This window comes from Dunckerocampus dactyliophorus, chromosome 13 (assembly GCF_027744805.1).
Source record: "Dunckerocampus dactyliophorus isolate RoL2022-P2 chromosome 13, RoL_Ddac_1.1, whole genome shotgun sequence".
NCBI classification, from domain to species: Eukaryota; Metazoa; Chordata; class Actinopteri; order Syngnathiformes; family Syngnathidae; genus Dunckerocampus; species Dunckerocampus dactyliophorus.
The window spans coordinates 14,451,163-14,465,322 of record NC_072831.1 but is presented as its reverse complement, the minus strand read 5'-3'; the positions used below and the strand labels follow the sequence as shown (position 1 = coordinate 14,465,322).

The window sequence follows — 14,160 nt, the reverse complement described above, 5'->3', positions numbered from 1 at the left end:
CTCTGTAGAAGGCAGTCCTCATTTGCTCTTTCTTTCGCCTTTGCTTTCTCAGATACAGTATTCTGCCCTTCGCAGTGTTGCTTGACGCCAGCCTGTAACACCTCCGCTCCAATCCTTTGAGTTTCTGTTGCCTTCTTCCACTGCTTTCTCAGGTGTCTTCTTTCTGTCACCAGGCGCTCAAGCTCTTGCTGGCTTCTGGAGTTTGGCTGGGCTAATGGTTTCTTCTGTGCAATGCAGTTGTCACCATAGCTGTAGATGATCTCTCCCATCTTCTCCAGTTTCCTTTCTACATCTCCTTTCAGTCCTCTGAGAGGATGGACAAGGTCTGTGTCGGTGGTTCCCCACTCTTTTTTCTGGCAGGATTTTGGCCACAGGATCAGAGGTTTTCGTCCATCGATCTTCCTCTCTAGTGCTGGTTGCAGCTGGGTAGGCTTGGGACTCTGTTCCTTGGGTGTGCTTCATCTGGGGTTCTGATACCTTGCGGGCTGTGGTGAGCATCCTGCCACTGGGCTTCACTCAACTGAATTGCCCCGCTGGAATTTGCTCCCAGCTCCTTACAAAACTCCTTCCACACACAGGATATGAACAGGGAGCCCTGATCTGAGACTATGTCTGTGGGTTTTGCGTGAAGTCTGAAGCCGTGAAACACAAGGAGTTGGGCTTTCTCCAAGGCTGAGGGGAGCTTGTCTGGTGAGAGGAAGTGTGTGCATTGGGAAAACCGATCTATAGTGGTCATTATGATAGTTTTGCCACTAGAAGGCGGAAATCTAAAAACAAAACTACTGCAATATGCGACCCAGGTTTGTGGATGAACTTGTTTGTGGCGCACACTTCACAGGCTAACACAAAGCTCCTGACATCTTTGTCCAAGATGGGCCACCCAAAACGCGTCTTAATAAAGGAACTAGTTCTATTAATTCCCGGGTGGCAGACCATGCGGAACTCATGGGCCCAGTTCAGCACTTAGGTACGAACAGTGTCTGGAACGAGTTGTCGGTTCGGAGGTCGTGTTCAAAGATCGGGCTCGTCGACTCGGGCACGCTTGACCTCAGATTCACTTGATGGCTCCAATTATCCGTGAAGGTGGTAGGATCACATGTTATGACATCTCATCAGTGGGGCCATTGAACTGACGAGAGAGGCCATCCGGCTTGATTTTTCTAGAGTCTGGTCTGTAGGTAAGTTGGAACTGGAATCAGGCAAAAAACAAGGCCCATCTAGCTTGACAGGAGTTCAGCCTTTTAGCTGACTGGATGTATGAGAGATTCTTGTGGTCTGTCCATACCAGAAATGGTCGGTCAGTCCCCTCCAACAGGTGACGCCACTTTTCCAGGGCCAGTTTGACAGCCAGCAGCTCCTTGTCACCCACATCATAATTCATTCCTCTCTGCTGGGGAAAGGCGCCTGGAATAAAAAGCACATGGGTGCGGGTTTTGATCAACACTGCTCCGACGCCAGTGTCCGACTTGTCCACCTCAACAATGCAATGCCTGGAAGGTTCAGGTTGGATTAGGATTGGGGCAGTGGTAAACAAATGCTTGAGCTCCTGGAATGCTTTTTCTGCATGGAGGTTCCAACTGAAACTGGTCTTCGTCGATGTTATTGCAGAAAGCGGTACCTCAACACGGCTGAAATTTTGAATAAATCCGCGATAAAAGTTAGCAAACCCTAGAAAATGCTGCAGCTCCTTTCTTGTCTGACGTGTTGGCCACTCTGCCACCACCTTTATTTTCTCTGGGTCCTCCCCGACACTGCCTTTTCCCAGAATGACAGATTCTGAGTGGAAGACACACGTCTCTGCTTCTCTGCCGGAAGAAGATGAATCCCACTGCAAAAGTGCACGAAAAAACAGGTGGTCAAGAAGAGGGGCAAAAACATGAAGAAACAATCTTACTTGAAGAACGCCGGTGTTACCACTCGAGGGTTGTTAACAATCTTGGTGACATTTCCTCTTCTCGGTGGGCCTTTAAGGGATGCCATCAAGGATGATGCAACGATGATTCCACATCAGAGCCATCAAAGGTGTTTTACATCAGGGTGCTGCCATAAAGGAATAAAAGGTAGGGATCTGGGGGGATCCTGACAATATATATGTCAGTGTCTATAGCACGACTGCTTTTTTTTAGCACCATAAATATGGCTTTATTCTTGTAATAGTTCAGCTTTTTAAAATACATTCTGACTATGCTCATAATCATAACCTTTTTTATATTTGTAACTATTTTGTGGACATAACCTCTTGCCAGGAGCCACCTACTGACTACCTGGCTGTCACAATCTATGTTTAAGTGAAACGTTGTGTGTGAAATGTCGCACACTTGTCTTGGAGCTCATTCAAATTATAATGCAAAAGATTGACAGATTTCAGGGAATATTTAATTCATTGATCCCTTTCCTTATTGAAAATCAAAATGGACACACAGTGGCAATTCAATGAGCAGAAATAACAAATGTACACCATTGCAAATGATATATTTCACACCATAAACAGTCAATAACACAGAAGCAGGGAGTCCCTGTCTGCAGTCCATCAGTGAGCAACCAATCGTGACACACTGTTGAAAAAAAAGGAAGAAAAGAAACATACCCGCTTAGTAACCAACATGGGGAGGGGTAATGGGTGGTCAGAGTCAAGGTGAAGCATGCGTTACCTTTACAAACAGATCAGTGAACAATGAAAGGGACGGCCAGTAATTACAGTTCCAAATATATTTGGCAGGAGCACTGAAGGGGATAACAACATGGATGGCTCAGGTTATGTCACAGACACGTAAAGATGGTTGAATCAGAGAAATATCGACAATATGATCATGAGGTAGTAGTCAGCAGGGCGCTGCATACTTTATTTTCAATGGCAACCTACTGGCCTGACTGAGGCTGATTGATATTTACACACTTAGCTTGTATTGTAAGACATGTTCCATTCCAACACTGCCACATTGCAAAGTGAAAATAAAAGATAAAACCCTTCTTTTGTCCACTACAAAAAAAGTAAGTTTTAAAAACATTTCCTTTATAATGCAGTTTCATTTAAACAAGCACAAATGTTTTTTTTTCCTTGCCAGTTGAGCAAAGTAATCTTAATCTGATATACAGGTTACAAGTGATTGATTAGAGGAACTCAGTTACTGATGAGCATTAGAAATTGTTCCAAATGCAGGTCAGAGCATGCTTTTAGCATGGTTTCACTCACAAGAAGCGCCTGCTGTGTTGCACAACAGCGAGTGGACAATTGTAGAGTTCAAGTTGGGAGTGTTCTTCCTTCATAACATGGGCCCCAGGGTGCTGTAAAACAGAATTGCAGCAACTGGATAAGTGCTAGCCATTGATACTGCAAGCATGGCGGCAGCTCTGCTTCACTCTTTCTATTCCTTTGATCGGGGTATCATATTTTTTGTGACAGCGCCACCGTTTATCACATCACATAAAATCTTTCAGTAGTACAAGCGCACACCTCTCACAAGTGTGCTGCACTGGACAAGAGTGTAGCTCACACCCAGCGCAATGCACATGGAGCTAAATGGGAGCTTAAGATCTCCTTCTCCCAGCAGAGATGACACCTTGTAGTGACACATTGTTGGCCTGCTGTTACCCTTTGGAGCATGCTGACACTTTGTTTCTTGCATAGCTATTCGCATGTGGACGCTCTCCCCACACAGGGCTGCTGCTGGGCGCTGGTGTTATTCAGTCAGCACCGGCCACTGTGTCAACATGAGGGTCAAGAAGCGGCCCACATGCCTGCCGCCGCGCAGACAACAACCTCCTGCAGGTTTAAAAATAAACCCAGTGTGAAGTGCCGCCGCCACTCCTGCTCTGCACCTGCCATTTACCTTGGTTTGGTCCAGGCTCTATAAATGCCAACACAGCTATTTAAAAACGAGAAGTGTCTAAGATGGCGAGAGCAGATGCTGGGCACCTTGCTCGCAGTGTGTGGGATGACTCTGCCACAGGCTTAAAGGGTTCCAAAATAGAGCGCTTGACATATGGGCCTGTGATTGTTAGAACATGGAATCTCCTGGACTGCTGCCATTCTGTGTAAAGCCTTTGATACAGTTGATCATCTTCCACTTATAGCCTCAAAAATGACAAATTTGGGGCTACATGGGTGTCCGTGTGTGTGTGTGTGATGGAGCGAAGCAAGCAGGCACGGCCTTCTGGCAACAGCAGCAACATAGCACATGAAAGATAGAAAGGTTGAGCCTGGCGTTCCCACACCGTCGTTTATTGCTGAGTCACTACAGAAGAAGACTACCGACTACTGTAACTGCCTAAGCTAGTTTGGTTAAACAAGCCTTCCAGTCTGAGACGGTTCCACACTGCTCTTGAGAGGTACTGTAAATATCCGAGGACGTTTGAGCTGTTAACGGTTCACATTTAAGTCGTTTTTTTCTTTCTCCCTCCCCTCCCTGCGAGTGGAGGGCGAGCGAAAATGGCCACCGACATCAACAGACTTTAAACTGTACACTCAGTCTTGCGGTAATAAATATACATGTCCTGTCCAGTCCAGACAGAAATACATTAGTGCCTTCCACACTTCTGCTGTCTTCAGAACAAATTGAAAAAAAGAAATAATTATTCTTACTGGAGTCTGTCTACTTATTCTGAAGATGCTGAGGGACACCAGGGTGCATGACCACCAACAATTGACAAAAAAAATTATTACTGTACATAGTATTTCATATATATTTTAAATTAATCTTGATCATTCTTACATTTATACTAATAACCAAGTTTCTTCTCTTTTTTGGATGGTGTCCCAGTGGTGCAGGAGGAGTGAGGTCCGTCTGTGTGCTGCCTCGCCTAGCTGAGGTCTCCTCCTCCAGAGCACCCAAAAAGTCTCACTCTGCAGCACTAAAGTAGCTCCAGCAATCAGACCTTGGCCTCTAGCATCTCCAGGAACAGTTTGTGCATGGGCACCTTGCCCTGCACCTTGATGCTGTAAAAGTGCTGCACAGCCTTGGTGGCCGTCTGCCTCAGCAAGGGCAGGGTCATGAGCAGCTTTCCCGCCCGTCGCGGGTCCTCCTGGTGCTGGCTGCTCTCGTAGTCCTGCAGGGCCTCATGCAGAGCGTCCTGCAGCTTCTGCACCGCCTCCATGTCCTCTATGTGCATGGAGTCTGTCAGGGTGAGAAGATACATTTGAAGAATTGTGGTTTTCACTTTAAGGCAATGGTAATAGTTTTTTTTCGTTTTACAAAATGAAACTCCATGATTGATATTTAATGCTATCAGTGTAGTGAGCAAGGAAGCATCAGTATATCTCAGACTCTGACAGGGCAAGAATGGATCATAAAAACAACATGTGCTTTGTTTTATTTATTTTTGATTAACTGTGGGCTACTGTGCAGCTTGTACAAATGACCTTTGACCTGCCAGACTAAAAATCAGTGCCATCCCCTGCTAACAACGACATAAACCGTGTGCTGATAGGACACACTGAACAACCTCTTTAGAAAAAACAAAGATGAAGATTCAAAAGGGGACTAAATATGTGAACAAATATACATGACAGCGGATCCCTGCACCGCCGTGATTCAGCATTCACGGCCCTGCAACATCGCAGATTAAAATGCTTTTCCTTCTACGAAAATAAGATGTTCTTTCTGCAGACAACACATCTCATTCACCGTAAGTCAGTAATAATTCATAAATATGTGATAATATGTGATAATACAGGTACAACGTACCGCATAAACACGTTTATGTCTTTTATGCTTCACTAATAATGTTTCTTCATCATATTGAGACTTCTGACTTTGTTCGGCGGTCCTTAAACGCACCATAGTTGTGTGCTGCGACTCGCTACTACATGTCTCCAATTCCATCGGTCCATCGATCATCTTCCATTATCATTTACAGTGTTGAGCACCTCCCTATACTTTGTATACTTGAAAATGCGTTTAATGAGTGTTTGTAACATGTTTAGGGCTTAAACCTGGATTGTGTCGCGAGTAAACAATGGCAACTGAAGAGAGAAGGGGAGGGTTCTGGAGCTGAATCTAACGTAATTACCTCCACCGAGCGCAGAGCAAAGCGTAAGCACAGCGCAGGGGTTATGTTTTTGCTGGCATTTATTTGTTTGTTGGTTTCTGTTCAAAATAACTTGAAAAGTGCTGAGTGGATTTGGATGAAATTTTCAGGAAATGTAAAAAATGAGATATGGAAGAACTGATAAAATTTTGGTGGTGGTCCGGATCACCATTCGCTGGTGGCCTCAGAATGTAACCCCTGTGAAAAGCGAGTCTCTACTGTATTAAAAGGAATAATAATACACTGATCATCTTATTTTGATGTCACATAATAACGGGTGATCCTGATATTTTAGTGCAAAATACTAAATCTCTTTGTTAATTTGGCCAAATGTATTTTTTTACACATCTTGTTACGTGTCACTGTCTCCTTTTCATGTGTTCCTACGCAGTCCGCCCCTCTCAGGGAGACTCCAGGCTGGTGGTCCTCTCACTCGCTAACCGGCGTCTAACACAGGCCAGATGTGGTGAGTCATTGGCCGCCTCACCCATCTCACCTTGTCGCCGTGTATTGGACCACACGGGCCAATAAAAAGAAAAAGATTTCAAACTGGGCCCCGAATTCACAGACTGGAACGAGTGTATTCCCTAAACTATTTCACAGCGGTGAAATAGAATAAGTCGTTTGGAAAAGTGCAGAGAAGTGGGAGAGACGTAGAGAAGAACATAATGAGCTAAAACAGACTACTAATGAGTATTTGAAATAATCAGATATTTGTCGCTGACGTTGTCAAACTAAAAAGCACACATTTGACAGACATGAAGTGAGGAATGTTTGGCTTGAAGAAACAAGCACAGGCCTTGGAATGAACGTCACCCTGTACACTGTACACATACGGTACAGTTCATTCTGTTTAAATTGGTTAGTGTTCTAAAACCTAATCTTATTGAGGGGACAGCAGGGAATAATACCTGTTTATCATAAATATTCTCTGTAGACAAGCAAATGGACAAAAGAAAAGGGGAAGAAAGCCTTGTGTAGTCCCTGAAGGAGGGATGCACTTAAAAAAACAACTTTGAAGAAACAATTTCCTTGCAATCCATCAGTGAGCCAATGTCGATCTGATTGATAAACTGCTAATTACAAAATCAATGGCTATGAATTTTCACAGCTGTCAGACAGCGGTGGTTCCCAGGAGAACGATTTCCCAGAGACCTTGTTCTACCGCTGCGGACACTCGCCTCCTCTTCCTCTTCACCCCCTCTAGCCTCTCCACCTCCTGACCAACGCCCTGCTGTCTAAAGGCAAAGTGCTTGTTTCAGCATTTTCATTTTTCAGCCTGGACAAAACAAGGGATGAGGGGGTGCGGCCCGGTGACCCGAGCGTGCATTGATCAGAGGGCGGGGGACAAGTCCTGCCTTCTCAAAAGGAGCCTGTCAATAGCAGCGTGCGGTCTTCACATTGGAACAAACGAGCTCTATCATAGCCTGATACTCATTCCATTCGACTTAACACACTTTATTGACAGCCCCTGTGCTCCTAATGAAATGCTAAATTTATCTCTAGTGGCTGCTGTGCCCTGCAGCTACTGTTATGGAGATAGAGGAGGAGAAATACCATAACACGGAAGGTGTTCAATTAAAAAGCTCTCTCCTCCATCCCTCTTTCTCGTGCACTGCCCTTATCTTCTCCCCATCTGTGCGGCTCACGCTCCAAACTAAAGGTTACACGCTGAAACTCCTGGAAAAGTGAGAAATGTCATGCGGAAACTGTTGGCCAACACCTCAACTTTACAGATGTGTCATTGTTTGGCCGCCATACTCAACTGCCAAGTCAGACAATATTACAACATATTGAATATTATTTATATGACTTCATTTAATAATGCAACTGATACTCTACCACATTCATTTAATATTAATCATCATTTACATGAATTGAACATGTTGTGTAAAAGCTAAAACCTTTATAAGTACTAGCATGTCAAATATTTTACTCTTTCAACAGTTATATTCTGTTCATTCCAAACTGCAAATGCATTATAGAATAAATTAACCATATACTGTATATGATACATGCATTTGAACATATGTGCGTCAATTTTCTAAAACACGCTGACAAAATGTGTTCATTTTAGAAAGCCATTTTAATTAGTCATTGGTGCGAGATATTAATACTACTACTTGGATGCTAGAACTTGTGTTTTAAAAGATGTGATGTCAAATATATTTGTAACAAATCTAACAAAAAATACAACATAAGATTTGTTACAATTAAAAAGCATTGTGTGTGTGTGTGTGTGTGTGTGTGTCTAGACAATAGCCCACCTGAGTTGGCGAGAGCGATGGCCTTGAGGGTGACAAACTCCTCCTTCTCCACTTTCAGCTTCTTATATTTGCGGACCAGCTGCAGGATGGAGACGTAGAGGTCAAGCAGCCCCGTCAGCCGCGAGTGCTCCTCGTCCATGATGTAGTCCTCGGCGTACACCAGCTCGTCCTCGTAGGGCAGTGAGCGGAACACGATGCTGAGGATGAGGATCTCCATCCAGGCGCTCTGCAGCAGACTCATCTGGTCTCCCAAAGACAAAGTTGAAAAGCCTGGAAGAACAGAAGAGGAGTGTGTATGAGGGCTGGGGGATAAAGCCATTTAGAATGGCACCAAATGTTACAAAAATGTATAAAATTAGCAATAACAAAAATCAATCCCCCAATGTGGTTTTTTTTTGTCCTTTGTGGTACGGTAGAGCATTTTTTCCCTCTGATATCTAACAAAATTGGCAATAAAGAGAGTGCGGACCTCTAAACCTGGGTCCACATCAGTTTATACACACATTATTCACTTCGAAATGAAGGATCCTAATGAACCATGTCTCCCAACCGGACGGAAGGCTGCGGGTTCGATCCTCCGTGCCCACGTGGTCATATTGGGCAAGATACAGTTGCTCCTGATGCTCTGTCATCAGTAGGTAAATGTGCTAGCAGTATCAAAGCGCTGTGACTGCGTTATACAAGTGAAAGAGCATTTACACTGAACTGAATTATTCAAACCTCACTGTAAATCCCATTTGTTTTCAAAGTTGATAAACTTGTGGTAGTTTTTAATAAATTAGAAAAAACAAATCAATTCAATGCCTCAAATATCGTGTCACTATTTTCTAATAGTCATCTAGAGAAAGTACATTTTGTAAGAGAATGTAATTTGTCAATTGGGGTTGAATAATTTGGCATCAGCACAAGAAATGAATAAAAAAAAACTGATGAAAATAGATAGCTAATTTGTATCACTACCAATACAGTGTATGCATTTATCTATCAAACGCTATCTAACAAATACAATAATCAAAACAAACATACCGAGTCACACATTAGAAAGCACTGCCTACATTTAAATGCACACAGGAAGCCTGTCTTTGAAGCAGGTGTCAGGGTGCTTGAGTGGCCTTTACTGTGGGTCAGGACAGTAAATCGGTGCAAAGGTCTGGGATGCACAAAGCCAGGTGGTTACCCCTTGTATCCTGTCATACTTGTGCTGGTGAGCGGCAGGATTAGCGCTGGGACGAGTTCTGATGAAGGGGCTGAGGACATGACATTCACATGCGTGTAGGGAGAAGAAGGTGACGAGAGAGCGCATACAAGCAAGATTCACAAAGTTACGCGAACCAGGAAAGGAAACACGTGACAAGAAAAAAAAAAGCACACACACACACACACACAGAAAACACAGGGGGTCACATGGTTAAAGCCCAGACTCAAGACTAATCACAGGGTTCCACTCTAACAGCAGCTGGATGGGCTCAAATTGGCTCAGGTGCAACAAACAGTCAGTTATTTCCTCTTCAACGCCTCAGAATAGAACTTTATCTATAGAACACAAAGTTAAGCTGTGACAAATTCAAACAAATCAAAACGGGGTTGATCTAAAAAGAGAAAGCTCTTTATGTCAATTTCCCGTGATACTGGGCAGCACAATAAACTATCAAACCAACACCCCCCGACCCCCCCAACCCCCTCACACACAGCCCACTTTTCACCTCCAGCCCCCACCTGCCTCTTGTGCCTGCGGGCGGCCTATTCTGACAGCATATTAGGCTCTCCAGCTCCACCCATGATTAACATGATTGGTTTTACAAGTTTGCTGTTGTCATGCCACCTGCCACTGCGTGATTAAGAGGCGATAGATTACAGTATTGACCGGGGACGCTCAACACTCTACGCCCCGCGTTTTCTCTGAAATATAAATGATCGCACTTGGGGGCCGCCACCAGCCTCTGTGTTTATCTCCTCCTGCCGGGACAACAGTGAACACACACTTACACACGCACGCACACACACAAGCGCACACACACACAGAAATAAAAGCCATGATGGGGAAGAAGCAGAAAAAGAACCAGAACCCGGCAGAGTGGTACCTGTGTTCAATTCCCCTTATCGTGGTGATGACCACTGCAGGGGAAGAGCTGCAGGATACATTAATTAAGAGATTGTGATCAGAATGTGCGGGCCATCACAATTTGAAGGGGAATCAATAGTCGGTAGAATAGAGTGCTAACAGTCCAGCAGGACTGGTCAAAGGGCTGGAAAATGTCTGGCCCAATTTGGACCACAAAAACAACTGCTGAAAGCACTCAAAACACGTCACTATTATCAGTGGAGGCAATAAGCCATACGCCATTAAATGTATTTGGGCTGAATGTTAAAATGCTTTGTTGCGCTATTTCCTTGTCTGCATACGTGTCCATTAAGTTAGACAGAATGTGGACTGGCCAGAGGGAAACTGTCATCCTAGCACAGGCGCCCTCTTGATTGCCGCATCAGGTTGGCATCACAATCACAGGCAAAGCTCTGTCTAGCCTTTTAATGCCAAGGAGGGCTGAAGCGGAACTAAAGCGGCGCTCCCAATGTGACAGCCCATGTGAAGGCCTCGGTTCGGGTCTTGTTGAAGAGGCCTTAGAGTTGCTCTGATACAGCACACACCCCTCAGCAATATGCACACAACCTAGCAGCCTACAATTACCTTTGACGCTAAAAGTCCTTAAATTTAATCCGCTGTTGTGAGATGGAGAGGTGGTGTTTTCCCGCTGCTCCATCCATTCTCTTCAGGGCCTAAATTATCACTCCAAATGGGATCTCGTGTCGTTGCCTCGCCTTTTTCCACTCAATTTAATCGAGTAATGAAGTGACTTCCCGACTCTGCAGGTCACAAAGCTCTCCGGCCGCCGCACTCTGAAGGTGGCCCGGTTAAGTGCCGCCAGAGTGGGTGATTTCCTCTAATGAAATATCAATATTTACATCTTCATTTCCAGCCCAGTGCCTATGGTGGGGTTCGACCAAACATGACACAATATTGACCAAATCAGAGAGGCCTGTCTGCACACTTGAAGGGCCTTTTCCACTCCACTGCTGAGTGCACATTTCTCTCTAACAGTCACACACAGCCATAATAATGATTATAATACAGCATGCATTTAGTTTCCTAAGGGATTTTCATTTTCAAGATTACAGGATGTAAAAAATGGCCGTGACTGCCACTGACATATTCAGTTCCATCAGCTTTCAAAAATGATTACAGCTGACAGAATTAAACTGCATTGTTGCTCAAAAGGTAGCAACGACAGAAGCCAAAACCATCTTCTCTGCTTTTATCTCTCCAGAGGGCCTAAACAGGAGGGGGCAGCCCAAACCCACACACGGCCGCCTCTCAGAGAGATTAATCAGAGCACCGTTTCATCTGCCAGAGCATGGGACAGTCCAAAATGAAATGCTGGAGATTTCTGTTGAGCTGGAGTTCATATTCTATTAATTTATTATTGTTTCCCTCTCCCCGAGGGCCATTAGCGCGGGTAATAAAAAGAGATGTAATTACGAGGCACGGTGGCCCCCTCCAGCTGCAGCCCCCTCGTAACTCACCCTCAATCAGACAACAGAGCGGACCGAGCAAGCGGGAGGGAGGGAAGGTAAAAAAATGGCACCAGAGAAAAAAAAGAAGGGAACCGGAGGATAAAAGGAGGAGAAGATACGTGGCAGAGAGGAGGCAGATAAGGACGAGGGAGAAAAGAGCAGGAGCATGAAGTGAAAAGGAAGCAGGAGATAGAGGGAGGATAGACAGTCATTCTGACTGGACAGGAGGCTGATCTATCACGGCCAGCTATCAGAAGGACAAGCATACCCTGAAGACTTGTGCCCAGCAGCAATCTCACCTCAGCCAAGTGAAATGCTCTCTGGGCTCCAGTTGGAGTCAAACTGCCTCTAACTGGGCCCCAGAGGTTCCCCACTTCATCCCCACCCCACTATCCTGAAACTGAGTAGAGGGCTCATAGTGCTGCAATACACTTTGTCTGTATCAAAGTACCCTTTTCAGATGACACTTACTGTAAAATAAAACGTATGGACCTCTGATTTGTACAGAACCCTTTGAGCGTTCCAGGTGACACATTACGGTGGACGATGTATATGTAACCCATACAGCAATGTTTGTGTGTGTGTGTGTGTGTAATTAACGAGTTACCATCAGGATCAATAGCAAACTGATAATAAATTGCAGCACTTGACAGAAATAATGTGACCCACAGTCGGCACAAAAGCACACGCAACAAAAACACTACAAGCTTTTCCAAGACACTAACATTATTGAACACAACGGATGTGTTGAATGAATCAAATAATCTTGTTTTTTCAGCGTCAGTGCACTCCTTTTAGGAGACTCAGCTTCTTCCAGGTGATAACCGCCCCATTATCCCATTATAAGTATTTGAAGAATGGGTGATTTGACCAGTAGCCTGTGAACATTATGGGGTGGAAGAACGTTAAATACAGTAATCCCCATGTTTTAATCTGCACCCCATGACCTCCTGACCCCAGTATGAAAGTCTTTAGCCCTCCCAAGGGTCTGATTGCCCAAACCTGATGTTAGCTATCTCTGTGTGGCTCTCAAAAAAATGTCCTTTAATTATTGCCATAATTACACATAATTTATCTCTGCAGCCATGAAGCAGCACAGCTTAATGAGGGATGAAGATGTGTTGACGCGCTATTAAAGGCATACCTGTACTACCATCGTAGGAATTTCAGATGCTTCTCTTTCAATCACTTTCAAGAGACATAAAAAATGATTTTTTAATCATTAATAATTAATTTCATATATAATTGTACATATAACTGTATACTACAGTATATATAAATGACATCTGTAAAGTCATTAAAGACCTAAAGTTAGTATTATTTGGAGAGGATACTACTGCATTGTGTTCTCGAGAAAGCACACAACAGCTAATAAAACAGTCACAAATGAAACGACTATACTAAAAAGATGGTTTGACAAAAACAGACAATATCTGACCTTAAGTAAAACTAAAATAATTTTTTGGTAATAGCAGGAAAGACACTTACTGTGTGTGCAAATACACATAGACAGCGTAAACATTGAAAGGGTGTATGACAATACATTTCTATTACGACACAATGAGCTGAAAATCCCACCTTAAAAACATACAACACAAAGCAGCAAGAAATACTTCAGTGCTGAACAAAGCCAAATTTGTTCTGGACCAAAAATCACACCATACCCTCTGTTACCGTATTTGAGGTATTGTGTAGCAATATAGGGAAATAACTACAAAAGTACACTTCATTCACTAAGTGTACTACAAAAAAGGTAATTTATAGAGAACACACAAAAACTTTATTCCTAAAATCATCAATTATTAAAATGTGCTAATCTGGCAAACGCCGTTGATTGACTGAACTGCAGATAGTAAGATACAGTATTTTTAGTGGGAAGGCCTTTATTTGTGGCAATGACATTTTCTAATAGTATTAAATAACATATATATATGTTTTTAAAATCATTGTTACACAACTAATGCTACCAAAATAAAATAATATGTGTTACAATATGATACGTATTTGTAGTTAATATATTACCATATGTACCATACCTTATTCTTGTATAGCCTGTGTCACTCACACAAGGGTAGATCTTGGTCCCTTTCTGTCTTATATTTCTGGACACGTGGTTGTGTTAGTCCCACATGGAATAAATCCGCTCTTGTGTCCAACTCCTAGCTATCCTTATTTCTCCCCCTCCATTCTCTTATTTCCAATCTCGAATTATTTCTGGCTAAATGCTAAGATGTTTAGCATTTTGTACAACACATAACATAAACACTGTTCAGTGTTACAGGTGCTACATTTGCAC

The 14,160-nt window shown here is 43.6% G+C and overlaps 1 protein-coding gene across 5 annotated transcripts in view; it reads right to left on the bottom strand.

Annotated features, from left to right (window-relative positions):
* Window positions 1–2,361: 2,361 nt before the first annotated feature.
* esrrb (estrogen-related receptor beta) overlaps window positions 2,362–14,160 on the bottom strand; it is a 47,813-nt gene continuing 36,014 nt past the window's right edge. For all 5 annotated transcript variants that reach the window (XM_054797046.1, XM_054797047.1, XM_054797042.1 and 2 more), the window contains 2 exons: window positions 8,295–8,564; window positions 2,362–5,114 (listed from right to left, as the gene is read on the bottom strand). In XM_054797046.1, coding sequence (XP_054653021.1) covers window positions 4,870–5,114; window positions 8,295–8,564 — 515 coding nt within the window. In that variant the 3' untranslated portion in view covers window positions 2,362–4,869. The remainder of the gene's footprint in view (window positions 5,115–8,294; window positions 8,565–14,160) is intronic.